Raw genomic sequence first — 14,948 nt, forward strand, 5'->3', positions numbered from 1 at the left:
ACACTGAGATAGAGTTTATAGCTCTATGATCCTGATGAATTGAAAAGGACAGATCTTTATAATGATATCATTGAAAGCATGCTTTCTTCTTTGGATTGACAGTAGGAAAAGTTGAGCATGTTTTCAATGCTGTCTATTTTCTTGAAATTTGCTTTTTTTTTTTTTTTTTTCAGCTTATTTCATTGGTAAAATCTTGCAGAATCACAATGTAGACATGGTAATTTTACCCCTGATTCTTGAATCGTATTATATTTATGATCACAATAAAAGTAACCAAGAGAGATCTAAGATTTGCAACTCTAAAGCCTACAATGCAAAAGCAAAAGCAAAAGAACCCACAAAATCTTTAATAAAATAACTTTGATGGTACATATAAAACACAATTGCCTTTATCTGTTTGTTAACTTACAGCTACCATTACATAACATAACTTGCCTGTAAAAAGGGTGATCAATGTATACTTCTTAGAGAAAATCTACTAGGGACAAAGCTTTCATATATTGAGGGACATGAGTCTGTAGGCATATGGCCAATGGCAGGCTGAGTTTAGTTCTTCTGACCACCTTCACAGAGGGCTGCAGGGGCATATGGTCCTGAGTCACTGTAGCTTTGGGCCAGTGAACTGAACGAATTCACTGGGCTTCCCTATTTTGGACAGCAAACCCTTTTGCATGGTGCTGGGTACATGGCAGGTGCTTTGTAAGCAAATTAGGTGCTTTACAAATGCTGAAAAAGGTTACAAAAGTCAATAGGTTGCATTATGTATAGGGATATGTGAAGGAAACAGAGGAAAAGATACCAAGTATCTTCATTATGCACTTAAACAATTTGTATGACCTATTGCCAAACATGTTATCAACTGTCAAAAAGTCAAAGTAAAAGGAGTGTTTTATACCAAACTAACTCTAATTATCTCACTGCCACATGCTTTTTATGGAATTTGCAGTTTTACCTCAAGTATTTCCATATCAATTGTAATGAATAATTTGGTGTGTTTTCTTAGAAAAATATGTAAATTACTGTGTAATCACAATATTGCAGCAAACAAGATAAATGCAAGAATGATCACCTAAACATCTAATTAGTTTTTCCACATAGTCAGATTTATGCTAGAGACACTAATTGCACCTAACATTTTAATGAAGGTTTCAACATTGCATAAATAAGACTGACAAACTACAAACAATTTTCATTTATTTTCTTTTTTCCCTTGCTCAAAAACAATTTGCCTTTGTAAAAGTAGCACACACCTGCTAGGCAAGATATGTTGATGGGCTCAATGCTCTCAGCTCAAACCATCTCCATTATAAAGAGGACTGGAGAAATGCAACAATTGATCATCTTTGGGGAGGGTGAGTGTCATGGGAAAACATCAGTTTTAAACTTTCATTCTGAACAGGATGACCAGTGCATTAAAACTTGAAAATAAAAAAATACTCTTTCATCCATTAAAGTTTGACATAAAATTGAGGTTAAATAAGGAGATTTACACAAACTTACACATTTTAGCAAACTGGCTGCATCACCACTTTTCAAAATGACGGGATTTGAAATACTTGCCATATTTACATTTTATTCATTATTAACAGATATGGTGTAATAAAGATGCTAACCTGATTGATCAGGAGACTGGGGTCCTAGAGTGCTGGAGTTCAACAGCTCTGCTTCTTGTTGGGACACAGTGGTGAGGACAGTTGCTGCTTTATCTTCATTCCTATTATTTCCTGAAGAGTTGCCTTTATTGAGATAAATATTTTCCATCTATTACTTTTTTTGAAATTTATAAAAAGTAATTTCAGAAGAATGGTTTACTTTGGTATACTTTACTTTTTGATCATTTAAAAGCAAATTAGAGGTAACAATATGAATTACATGCAGTTTTTTTTTTCTCAGTAGACTGTTTTAAGTTGCATTTTTATAGAGGTTCACCTTAAAATTCTTTGATACTTTTACAGGGATATTTTAGATATAAGTTTACAATACTGTGGATAAAAAGAAGCCAAAACGCCATAAAATGTTTTAAAGGATCGTTATATTGATTTTCCGCTTGGGTCAGCACAAGAAATGAAGTAGAGATTTCTTTAAAATTACAATTCTTCACTAAAATGGGATCTCTTTTTGGGCAGCTTTCTTTATCAGCATGTTAAGAAAATAGATCTAAAGTCATTATTGCAAAATTAATTTTCTATCTACTCTTTTATAAAAAGCATGAAACCTAGCAGGCTAAATTTCAGCCAACCCCGGAATCTTACATTTTTGAGAAATTATGCTAACAGATGTGTACATGATACACTGGGTGGGATTCAGGATAGACTGATATATGTGTATACTAATCTATATATACATGCCTCAAATCCAATATTTAAGGGAATAACTATAATGGCCACATATTTGTCTAATGCTTTACCAGTTGCAAAGAGTTTAACTTTTAACATATGGTGAAGAATCCAAAGGGAGAGACAGCAAATATAAACAACAATCTGAAAAGAGCCCAATTTAAAAAGACACAAATGAAACATAAAAATTATAATAAAGTTCCATTTTAGTAAAGTCTGCTAGTGGGAACTTGTATCACATTTGGGCCATTTTTTTTCAAAACAATAATTTAAGTTTATTCAGTCTTTGAGAGTAAAATAGGAATTCCTTTATTTCTGTGGTACCGTCTATTTAATCCAGCAAATCTCCATTAGGGCTCTAGAGCAATTCTTTTGCAGAAAATTTGATTTCCATAATCCTTGTAGAACAGACATTTATATTTTAAATGGATTGGCTCATAATTCTTTGAAATTTACAACCTGCAGAGAGAGATTCCATTGCCCTGAATAATACACAGATATAAGATAGGATTGAAATAGTGCCATACCGCTGGGTGTCTCTGTCCTTTCTCTGCTGGTACTTTTTAACCGTAATCTTCTTCTGTTATTATTCTTATCTGCTGATGGTTCTTGAGGGGGATGTGGATGCATAATATGTAGATTGGCTGCTACATTTTCATATCAAAGAACAAAAGCCAGAACAGAAAGTGCTATATGGCTTGAAGTAACTCAGTAAATATAATTATTGCTATAATGAGAATATTCATGTATAATTTTGACATAATGTGAAGATACATCAAAAATACAACTTCATAGAACATAGGCATTTATTCCTATTCCAATATGGGGATCTAATGAGGCTTTCAAAATTACCGGTACACTTTATTCAGGTAATACAACCTTATAGAGGGCTAAAGTAATTTGACTAATGTTAATCATACAACATGGTGTATTTAAAAACATTAAAAAATGAAATTGACAGCCAACACAGAAAAATTACTTCTTCCTTTAAAAGAGGAAGCATAGATAACTATACTTTCAACAAGAGCTTAGAGAGCAGCTTCCAAAAGAGCTCTGGAGAACTGAGGTCAAGCTGAAGAAGAATTTTTAAGCATTATTTAATTTTGCAATAATAATCATCATAGCAGCATTTAATATTTCCTGAATGCTTAATTTCTTGGTGCAATATTATGCACTTAACTGGTTTTTCCCCTGAATCCTCACAATGACCCTTTGAGGCACCTGTTATTTATTATTAGTATTAGTGCCAGTAGTAATGCCATTCCCATTTTACAGAGGAGAAAACTGAGGTTCACAGCGTTTAAGAAACTTGATCAAGGACTGACTCACTGACAGGCAGCTAGGACTGGATATCTATTTATCCATTTTCTTATCTCAGTTTCATACTCCACGAGGGAAATTTTCTGTGACAGTGATCGTTAATTTGTAAATAATATAAAATGAACTTAAATGTCCTCCCTTTTCAACTCTCACTAAAGTCAGATCAGTAAGGGTAGAAAAAGTGACAGGGAATTCTAAGTCTTGGGTTCTAGTCTAAATTCTTTTAAAGGTTACAAACTGCAAATCACTTTACCTCTTTGCTTGACTTTAAATCTCTGTAAAATGGGACAAAAGTCCTTTTCACTTACAGGGTTTATTTTATTTTGTTTTATTAGTGAGAGAAAAGAAAGAGTACCTTACAAATGGAAGAGATTAATTAAAAGATAATACCAAGCTAAGAACACTTAAAATGCACATGGCATTTCCAAAATATAGTGATAATGGAATGCTGTTTTATTTCTGCATCAGTTATCATAAAATAAAACACAGGATATTATAGCAATTTGAAATAATGGAGAAAACAGAATGATAGATTTCAGAACCTAATATAAGAATTTCAAATATATTTCAAAATCCACCACCCTTTTCATTGTTAAATGACAATTCTCTAGACTTAAGATCTAGACTTGAATATAACTGCTGATTTATCTTAACAAGAACATTTCTCACTATTTTCACTAGCTATCAATCTTTATGCATGATTCTTTCTTACCATGAACAGGTACAGTCTGCTTTATGTGGTGAATATTTTCTTTATTTCCTTGCTCCTCAGACTCAGGTATCAGCAAGGCTGACATTTCTGTACCATTAACACGCTTCTCTACAGTGGACGGCTGGCATGATCGGTTATTTTTGGACCCAATGGATCTCACTGTCTGTAAAGATAAGGAATTAATCTGCTAATTTTAAAATACAGCAACTACATTTCTTTTCTGTAGAAGCTATATAGAAAACATAATATTTGGACCAATGAAGAGTGAGAAAAAAACTAGAGGAAAAGAGGTTAAGATGTGAGGGAAAGGGAAATTATTACAGGAAATTAGAAATGGAAGGAGGAAAATAATGAGATAAAATAGAAGACATGCAAGTCTCCTAGACACATAAATTAAAATTTGCCTATTTGCTACACTCCATCTTCAGTAGGTAGAAGTCAAATTAAAAATCACTGCGTATGTCAGAAATTTGGAGGAAATTAAAAATAAAAAACCTAACATTTGAGAATCTGTTCATCGTAAGGTGTCTGGTTATGATCCAACTCCTCTGAAAGAGACGGCAAAATGTGCTCACTTATATTTGCCTTTAAATTTTGGGAACATATTTAATGAAAAGAATACTCGAAAATGTTAATTATGTTGACATGACAAAAAGGAAACACTTTGAAGTCTTTTAAAATCCAGAATTTCTGTTCCAAATTTATTCAAACCTTCTGCTTTTGGCATGTAGTGTCTGTCTGTCTATCTGTCTCTCCCTCCCTCCCTCTACAAAGGAAAGACACTCTTCCCTTACCAGGTCACTTGCGCTTAGATAAGCTCTCCAAACCTTGCTCCTACCTCGCTGGATATCCTCATGTTACTCCTTCTGCCAGAGAGTGGAGGTGGCCCAAGAACTTTGGATCCAAAGGCGATATGACAAACATCTTGATTTTTACTGTTCCGTGTACTACCTGTTCCTCTGTTAATGAACTGATCTGTTTTGTTAAAAGAAGGTAATAACAGTCCATTAATGGGTATAATGACAAACATCACACTGCAATCTTTCTGAAAATCCAGTCCAGGTGCCATAGGATCCAAATCCCCCCCGCACAGATACTAGGGCCCAACATCAGAGATACAAGATGTATAGAATTAGAATCTTGGCGGTATCACAGTACTTTTAATAAGTTCCCCAAGTAATTTTATACTCAACATCATTTTAGAACCACTACCAAAAGTTTTCTTAAAAAAAAAAAAAAAGGGAAAAGCTACTTAAAATACATCTTATTTTCTCTTTAAGGAAATAATTTAAATAAAATTATTCAACTCAACCTAACAAATATTTAATTGAGTACTCTCTCAGGCATTTCCTAGAGGCTGTCTGTGACACAAAATGGAGACTGGAGAGGGGGATGAGACCAGTAAACAGGTCACCAACGTAAGGCAGACCAGTGGGAATGAAGAATACGTGACCTCTTCATGGACCCTGAATGACGGATACAATTTCAAGAATAAGAGATGTAGGATGCCCTAGGCAGAAGAAAGTACCAGAGTAAAGGCATGGAAGAAGGGAATGGCAGGGTGTACATGGGAGTCAGGAAGTGGCTGGTTTAGCTGGAAGGAGAGGCTAGGGTCATACTGAAAATAGCCTTAAAACGTGAAAAGCCTATTCTAAATTTGGTAGGCAACAAGGAATCCCTGAAGGTTTTAGGGAGAAAGAGAGCAAAACAGTGTCACCTTCAGGATAGGGCAGGTGTGCTCACCAAATCCTGCTGCTTTCCTTTCTGCACACACAGCTAAATTACGTTTCTGAGCATTCCCTGCAGTTATATGGGCCGCATGACTGAATTCCAATTTTTTTTTTTTTTTTTTTTTTTTTTTTTTTTTTTTTTGAGACAGAGTCTTGCTCTGTCACACAGGCTGGAGTGCAGTGGTATGTTCTTGGCTCACTGCAACCGCCACCTCCTGGGTTCAAGCGATTCTCATGCCTCAGCCTCCTGAGTAGCTGGGACTACTGGCACATGCCACCATGCCCAGCTAATTTTTATATTTTTAGTAGGATGGGGTTTCACCCTGTTGGCCAGGCTGGTCTCGAACTCTTGACCTCAAGTGATCCACCTGCCTTGGCTTCCCAAAGTGGTGGGATTACAGGCGTGAGCCACCGCACCTGGCCCCATGGGACTGAATTCTGGGCTAATGAACTGTGAGAAGTTTCAGCCATTTCCTGGCCCCCAAAACTCCCAGTAGAATCCCCCATGCGCTCTATTCCCTTGCCTCCTGACAAGATGCAGAAGATCTTGTAGAGGACTTTAAGGGCTCCAGGGAAGCCACTAAATGCAGGTCCCTGAATGACCACATAAAAGGCTTCCCAAGGAACTCCTGATTGGACTACAACTGAGGGGTTCTTTGTGACTGCAATTAGCCTCCTCTGACTAACAGGGCAGGTGAGGGTGATGGCCTTTAACTCAAAACACTGCCCATTACCTAGAAAGCTTTCTGCTGTGACCCACCTGTAAGACAGGACCAACTTGAACATTACAATGATGGTCCCAAGTAAGTCCACATTTGCCCACCAGTCCTGGACATATATAAGCTACTGGACACGTCCTGTCTGACCTACTCCCTGCAAAAATTCCTCTAGCTAGCTAGTTGGTCTCATTAGCCTCTGCTATACAGCTATAATTTTACATGTGGGGGGATTAAAAACCACTCCTATGCATCAGTGTTAAAAAAAGACACATGGGTTTGTGAAAATATACTATACTCAGCAAGATCTAGATATTTAGGTCTGAGTGGAAGTAGTGTGTGTATGCATGGGTCTGTTTTGGGTCTGTTTTTGTGTTTGTAATAGATAAATCTGAAGATGTAGGCAGGGGCTAGATCGCTGAAGTGAACTGAAACAATTTTTGCTGAACAGGAGACATGAGGTAGATGTTGAAGTGGTGAGGAAGTATAAACCATGTTATTTTTCTTGAAATTCTGGAAGCCCTATTAGGTAGGAGAGAAATTCCATTTGTCGAAAGGGCAGAATCAGAACTAATGAGAAGAATTTACTCCGGGAAACTTTTAGTCCAACACAAGGGTCATCTTTCTCTAAACATGTCTGGTTGTTGAGGTGATAAATTTTCTGTCATTTTGAAGGCATTCGAGCAGAATTCTGGATAGCTATTCTGGATGCTGTAAGGCAGGTGCTCAAGCAGAAGTCTGGATATTTATGCTGAATGGCGTAAAGTGGGTGCTCAAATGGAAGTCTGGATAGCTATGCTAGATGCTGTCAGGCAGGTGTACAAGCAGAAGTCCGGATAGCTGTACAGGATGCTGTCAGGCAGGTGCTCAAGCAGAAGTCTGGATAGCTGTTCTGGATTCTGTCAGGCAGATGTTCAAGCAGAAGTCTGGATAGCTGTTCTGGATGTTTTCAAGCAGGTGTTCAAGCAGAAGTCTGGATAGTTATGCTGGATGCTGTCAGGCAGGTGCGCAAGTAGAAGTCTAGCTAGCTATTCTGGATGCATTTAGGCAGGTGTTGAAGCAGAAGTCTGGATAGCTATTCTGGATGCTGTCAGGCAGGCAGTCTAACGGGGCAGATGGATGTTAAAGCAAGCAATTTATAAACAACTATATGATTATAGCTGTGATAAGAGTTATGAAGGAACTGTCCGAAAGGTTCTAAGTGTGTTTAACAGGAGCTTTGTATCTAGTCTTTGGGGTCAGAGAAATATCGTTCAACTTGAGACTTAAAGGAAGTCTGGATAGCTATTCTGGATGCTGTAAGGCAGATTCAGATATCAGGTGACTCCCTAATTTATATCTCTTAGCCTCGTCCTCTCTTCTGAGCTCCACTCCTTATATCCAGTAGCTTCTTTACCAGCTCCTCTTCAGTGTCTGAAAGGCACTTCAAACTGGAAACATGGTCTAATGAATGGTACCACAATCCATTTGGTTTGAAAAGTCAGAACCTAGGTGTCATGCTTGACACCTTCCCCTGATCTCTCCATATCCAATCCATGTCCACTCCCTTCCATCTCCTCCACCAGCACTGACATCCAAGCAAACCATCCTCCTCCTCCTGGATGATGACAAAGCCTCTCACGTGACTTACTGTGTCCACTCTCGTGCCCCATACCATCCCTCTTCCAAAACGCAGCCAGAGAGGTTTTATACAAACATAAATCTAATTGAGTCATTTCCTTTCCTTCACTTAAAGTTCTTCAATGGCTTCCCTGCTGCTCTCAGGAGTAAGACGAAGGCTCTTAACATTGCCCGCAAAACCCTGCATGTTCTGACATGTCTATCTTACACCTCTCATTTTTTGCTCTCTTGGTAGACGGGCCTTCTCAGTTCTTCCTGCCTACCAGAGTGTTTGTGTATGCTGTTCATAGCGAGAAGGCTTTTCCTTTCCCTCTTGGCCTTTATACCTCAGCTCACATACCATTTCCTCAGACAAGTCTTTGCAGACCTTTCTGATTAGGGTAAGTTCCTCCAATATAGGCTCTTTCATAAATTTTCCCTCATAGAACTTGTCAGAATTGAACTTTTACACATGTCCATGGGATTCTCTAATTAATGTGTGCTTCAGTAGATATAAACTCAGTGGCCTGCTTTTGTCACCCTGAACTGCCAGCACCTAGCCCAGAGCTTGACACAGAATAGGCGTATAATAGTTCCTTGCTGAGCAAAATGAATGATTCATTAAATGAAATGAGTCAGAAGGGAAGTTGGATTAAATGACTCAAATATGTCTAACTATGGTTTGAAGTTCATTTTAAGAGAAATCTACCTGGGGGTTTTATGTGTGCATCAAAAAGGAAGTCTGGGCAGGTCTGGGCAACTCCAGGATATGAGGGATGAGAGAGAAGGGATAACAAAGAACAAAACATTGATGTTCTCATAAATGATGATGCTCTCAACAGTAGCAGTGTTATGGCACTGCAATCAGATGCTATTTGGATTACACATGAAATTTCCTAGTGACCAAATAGACTTGGCTATGTGTGCATATGTAACTTTTTAACCAGCCATTTATATTCAACTGGAGTCAACAAAACAGTCTCTCACGATTGACAATAGGAAGAAATGACACTCACATTCCAGACCAATTGGAAAAATCTATTACAGTCAATATTTGTGCCTTTTGTGACTGAGTAGAACAAATTCTAGACTATTCATTTGGTTCTCAAATGTTGATTTTCTTAGAGAAAAATGGCTGTGGAGAGTAATGAAGGGCTCTATGGGACATGGTGTGGGCCTGGGAGGGAGTTCTGTACCAGCACGCGGCCTTTCTTCCCTCTTCCAATCCTGGGAGTTCAATGTTCAGCTCAGGGCCATCTTTCTGTTCAAATATTTTACGAGAACAATTTCCTGATGTTTTTTTCATATTCTTTAGCTATAAGCAAGTTTCCCCTCAATCAGTGTAAGTTCTTTTGTAGAAAGACCATTAATTTGGCACAGTATGTACCTTCATCAGCTGAACCCAGCTTAGCCTATTGTAGATAATGGATAAATCTCACCAAATTATGGAAAATTAATAATTAAAAGTAACTTTTGTGGGAAGGGAGTATTTTAGAAATCATACTGACACAGTTCCAACTAAAATTTGACAAAATGAACATATTAACCAGTTCATAGTTATTAACAAAATTAAAACTAAATACTTCAAATTTCTTAGAGGAATCTCTTGCTTAGTAGTGGACACCCAGTGTCTATTAAAGATACACCCACACCTGATATGCTATCATTCCCAAATCAGAGAAAACAGACATTCTATATTTAATAATCCTATCTACCATAGAATTTCTTTAAAGAGGAATCTACCATAGTATATTTAAATTAACGTTTATTTTTTAAAATTTTGCACATTTGGTACACTTTATTTTTCACAAAACAAAGTATACCAATATTCCACTATTTAGCATCTCTTTAATAGACGTCGTTAAACTTGTTATTATAATGAACACACCAATTCTTAAATCCTGCTTCACTTTAATAAATCTGTGTATAATCATATTAATTGTCACAATTATCTCTATAAACATGTATGGTGCTATGCATCTACCATAATCGGGTCCTAATTAACACCTACTAAGAAAAGTAATTCAGAACTTTGGTTTCTAAAATAAAAAGTAGAAGAGACAAAGTTTCCATAATGAGAAAAATCTTACTAAAAGAAAACTACAAGCAGAAACGCGTGCTTTTGAATTCTAAAAGGAACTCTTTTAAGAGCTGATATCAATATGCATAATATAAGGTTAAAAATCAAGATTAGATTAAAGTCATGCTCTAGGCATTTCATTTCCTTGAGTTTGCGGAAAATGAACTTGGTGTAGGTCAGTGATGTTACCACTAATTATTTTCCGATTTTACTGAGGGGTACATGCCTTTGTAGTTAGATTGTAAAACCTGAGGGTCTACTCTCTAATTGTCTTTTAGAAAATAAACATTCATTTTGTCTCAAGATACAATGTTCTAATTATTACAGTCATTTAAATTTGCACGGTTTTCAAAGCTTAACCAGAAAAACCTGCTGAATTTTCATCTCTAATCACTGAGGGGTCATGCTCAAGACTTATATCTATTACCTAACAATCAAATCAGAATTAAAGCTGGTACCAAAAGTCCAGACTTTGAATTGGACTACTTTTCATTGCAGTATATGTGTATTGTTATTAAGAACATAACAAACACAAAAAAGGCTGATCTTGTACAGCAGTATTATTTTAGACAAGGTACTTACCTTTCTAAGCCTCATCTCTTCATCCATAAGATTGGGATAATCATAGTACTGAAGTCATGGTATTTTTGTTATAGCACATGAATAAATGCATGTAACATGTTAAATGCTGTGCCCAGTAGGGAGTAATATGTTATTAATACCTAGTAAATATGCTATTAACACCTTCCATCATGAACAGTATTTAACAGTTTACCAAGTCTGTTCACAGTCATTTATTTCTTGCTTTAGCCTCACTTTGAGCAGTGACCAGGCAGTTAGTCGGGCATGTATTGCCCTAGTACTGTGTAAGGCAGGGAGTAAGGCGGACACAGTCACCTCATTCAAAGAGCTCACAGTCTAACGGGGCAGATGGATGTTAAAGTAAGTAATTTATAAACAACTATATGATTATAGCTGTGATAAGAGTTATGAAGGAACAGTCCGAAAGGTTCTAAATGTGTTTAACAGGAGCTTCGTATCTAGTCTTTGGGGTCAGAGAAATATCGTTCAACTTGAGACTTAAAGGATGATGGATATCAGGATACATGCTCAATCTCTCTGCAATTTCCAGTCACCTGTGCAGTATTATGATTCCATGTCTACAGAAGAAGAAACTGAGGCCTGCAATGTTTAGAGATCCGTCCATGCTCCGAGCAGGGGCTCAGAAGCCAAGCACCCCAATGCCTCTGTGTGTGTGTGTGTGTGTGTGTGTGTCTGTGTGTGTAATTACATATGATGATGCCGTCTGTGGATCAGGAGGACGCTGAAGCAGATTCTTTCCATATTTTCCAATTCTTCCACTTATTTTCTATGCAATTTTGTAAAGCTATCTAACTAAAAATGTTTTGCTATCTGAAAAACTGGGTTTATTAATGATTGTATAGATAAGTATCAAAACTGCACAAATATGATAATTAAGTGCATGTGATAAGGACTAAAAGGGTTTATGAGGAATCCAACACAGAACATAATACCATAATATCCATTTTCAGAGGGAAAAAATAGGGCTGTGTGGACCGGGGAGGGCAGGGAAAGGGGAGCAGGGCAAACTGAAGTGGCTTCAGCGCCAGGCAGGTAACACACACACGGCAAATAGGCACATGCAGAATGTAGGGGAACTGTGGCTAATTTGAGAGTGCATGCCCAATGCAAAGTATTTTAACTGAAAACTTTCTTAGACCTGTTGAGGACTGTCATTCTGCAAACCCAGGAATCACAATGAAAAGGAAAGCAAATAGGCAAATGACTACAGCAGGAAGGGCCCCAGGCAATTAAAAAGTCTTCAACTTTTGCAAATAATCAAAACCAGAACTTAGCCTTACCTCATTAATAAAAAGTTTAAGACACTTTTGAAAGGTAATAAAATAATATAAAACTAAAATTAGATCTCCTTCTCCTCTGAACTGGAGTAGGACCTTAGACAGTGTATAAATATCATTTGTGTGTAAAGTTAGGATATTTAGACAAGATAAAAAGTAATAAAGCACAGGATATTGCTTTTCTTCATAAACTCTTAATTTATTAAAAAGTCAGAATTAGCCTCCTTTTTTTCTTTACTCTTAATGAGCAAAGAAGCTTTTTTTTTTAGGGAAACAAGTTTATCATTTCAAGAAAACTTTCCATTTTGAATAACTAGCACAGCTTATTTACAAGCTGTGGTAGATAATTTCCAGCATTTGGGCTTGGAAATAGGGCAAGAGAAGAAGAGAAGAAAGCTTCCCAGGAAGATGATGCTTAAAGCTATTATGGTCATGAGAAATTGCTTAAAGGGAGTCAGCAGTTAAAAATGCACCTCTGAAACCAGCCTGCCTGGTCAAATCCTAGGCCCACTGCTCACTACTTGATCTTTGCAAGCCTCAGTTCCCTCACCTACAAAATGGTGATTATTGAGTAAACAATAATCTATTGTATATTTCAAAACAGCTAGAAGAAAGGTTTCGAATGTTCTCATCACCAAGAAACAATAAATGCTTAAGATGATAGATATGTTAACTTCTCTGATTTGATCATTACACAGTGTGTACATGCATTGAAATATTATGTTGTACACCATAAATATGTACAATTATTATGTGCCAACCATAAAAAGGGTGATTATGATGGTATCTACATAAGAGGGTGTGAGAGAGGATTAAATGTATAAACTATGTAAAGGGTTCAGTGCTTAGAACACAATAACAACTACTAAATGGTAGCTCTGATGATAATGATGATGATTTATTGCTAAATACCCTAATCTGCTCAAATTATTTGGCTATTATTTCATTCATTCATTTAATCACTTAATCAACAAATATTTACTGAGCTCCTGGTAAGTGCTAAGCATTGAGCTAGGTGCTAGGAATACAACAATAAATAGGACCCTGCAGTTCTCAGGCTTACATTTTAGTGGGGGAGACAGCAAGAAGGAAGTAATCAAGTAAATAAGAAAATATCAGATAACGATAAATGCTGTGCTGAAAGTAAAAACTGGGTGATGTCACAGAAAGGGTGTCTTGGGGGTTGGTGGAGGGTATTGATTATTATAGCCTCGAGTTCACCAGTAGTGAAAAAGTATCTGAAAATTCACAGTTCAATTAAAATATCTCAAAATTCATACTGACAGAGTGTAGATAACCATATATTATATATTTCCCTATTAAGCCATAAACTAAAAAGTTGTTTAATATTTAACTATACAGAGACTTTACTTTGTTAATAATTCTGAATTTCCTTCTTATTACATATTTTAATTAAAAATATTGATATTAAACAGAAATATATTTTAATTTTATAGCAAGTCTTAGAATTTTTCAAAATACAGAGAAGTATAAAGAAGAAACTAGAAATGTCCCATAATTACTCATTGACAACAATCATGAATACAGTTGGCAAATTAAAATTCTGTAATAGAGAAGGGTATGATACTAGAAGTAAAAGTCTTTTCTCACTGCCCCTGCCTCCACTAGTCCCTGTCTCAAAGGTAATTATCAAGTTTCCTGTGTTTCCTTAAAACTTTTATGCATATATCATATGTAGGTAACTATCTTTTTTATTTCTATCAGTGAGATCATACTGAAACAACATTCTTGGTTTCTATTTTTCACTGACTGACGCAGCTTTGAGACCTTTCCAGGCCATCACAGGCAGAGCAGGTCATTCTTTGTATAGCTGCATGATATCTTATTGTGCGGTTATTGAGTCAATTCCCTACGGTACACAAGTAGTTTGTCTCTGGATTTTTGTTATTACAAGCAATGTAGTCATAAATATCTAAAGGAGAAACGTAAAAATAGGTTTGAGTCAATCCTGCAAAAGTAACACAATTGTCAAACTGATTAAATGAATTTAATATTTAAGATTATGTTTTATATTATTAAAATTTTTTCAATATTTGGCAGAAATTTTACAGAAAAATTAAAATCCACTCTATAAATGATTTGTGTCATCTTTGTTGTAACAGATTCCATAGATATTGATCGATAAGATCCATATTCAATGGATATTATTTCACACTTAAAATTTTTTTGACAAAAGAATGTGACTAGTTATGTTTCACTTTTATTGAAAATAAGGAAAGAGGATATATGATTCAAACATAAGAGATGACTGAGTTTATTTTGAATTATCACACATTGAAACTAAAAATTGTGAGATATCTTTAACCAGCAATCCTAAGACAAGGCTAAGCAAAAGTCTGAGTTTAGAAAAGAAGAAATTAAAGAGTATCTTGATTTATTCTGAAGTCAGAATCTAACTCCTCCTTTTAGGTTCTCTTACTTCACAGTAGACTTTTAAAAATTTGAATCTTGCTTTCATAGTGTGGAACCAACAGAAAAATTTTTAGTAAGGACTTCACCGTTGCCAAAAATAGTTAGATGATTATTTCATGGTTTTTTTTTTTTTTTTTTTTTT

The 14,948-nt window shown here is 36.1% G+C and overlaps 1 protein-coding gene and 1 long non-coding RNA gene across 9 annotated transcripts in view; one reads left to right on the forward strand and one right to left on the reverse strand.

The window, feature by feature from the left end:
- CFAP20DC (CFAP20 domain containing) overlaps positions 1 to 14,948 on the reverse strand; it is a 300,976-nt gene that overhangs the window by 110,486 nt on the left and 175,542 nt on the right. For all 8 annotated transcript variants that reach the window (XR_001889627.1, XM_017894221.1, XM_017894224.1 and 5 more), the window contains 4 exons: positions 5,207 to 5,343; positions 4,369 to 4,531; positions 2,864 to 2,983; positions 1,614 to 1,736 (listed from right to left, as the gene is read on the reverse strand). Coding sequence is in view for 7 of the 8 variants with exons in the window: in XM_017894221.1 (XP_017749710.1) it covers positions 1,614 to 1,736; positions 2,864 to 2,983; positions 4,369 to 4,531; positions 5,207 to 5,343 (543 nt within the window). In the remaining variant the exon portion in view is untranslated. The remainder of the gene's footprint in view (positions 1 to 1,613; positions 1,737 to 2,863; positions 2,984 to 4,368; positions 4,532 to 5,206; positions 5,344 to 14,948) is intronic.
- LOC108543632 (uncharacterized) overlaps positions 1 to 14,948 on the forward strand; it is a 203,943-nt gene that overhangs the window by 43,444 nt on the left and 145,551 nt on the right. The gene's annotated exons all lie outside the window — the stretch shown is intronic.

This window comes from Rhinopithecus bieti, unplaced genomic scaffold, assembly GCF_001698545.2.
Source record: "Rhinopithecus bieti isolate Rb0 unplaced genomic scaffold, ASM169854v2 scaffold_21649, whole genome shotgun sequence".
NCBI lineage: Eukaryota > Metazoa > Chordata > Mammalia > Primates > Cercopithecidae > Rhinopithecus > Rhinopithecus bieti.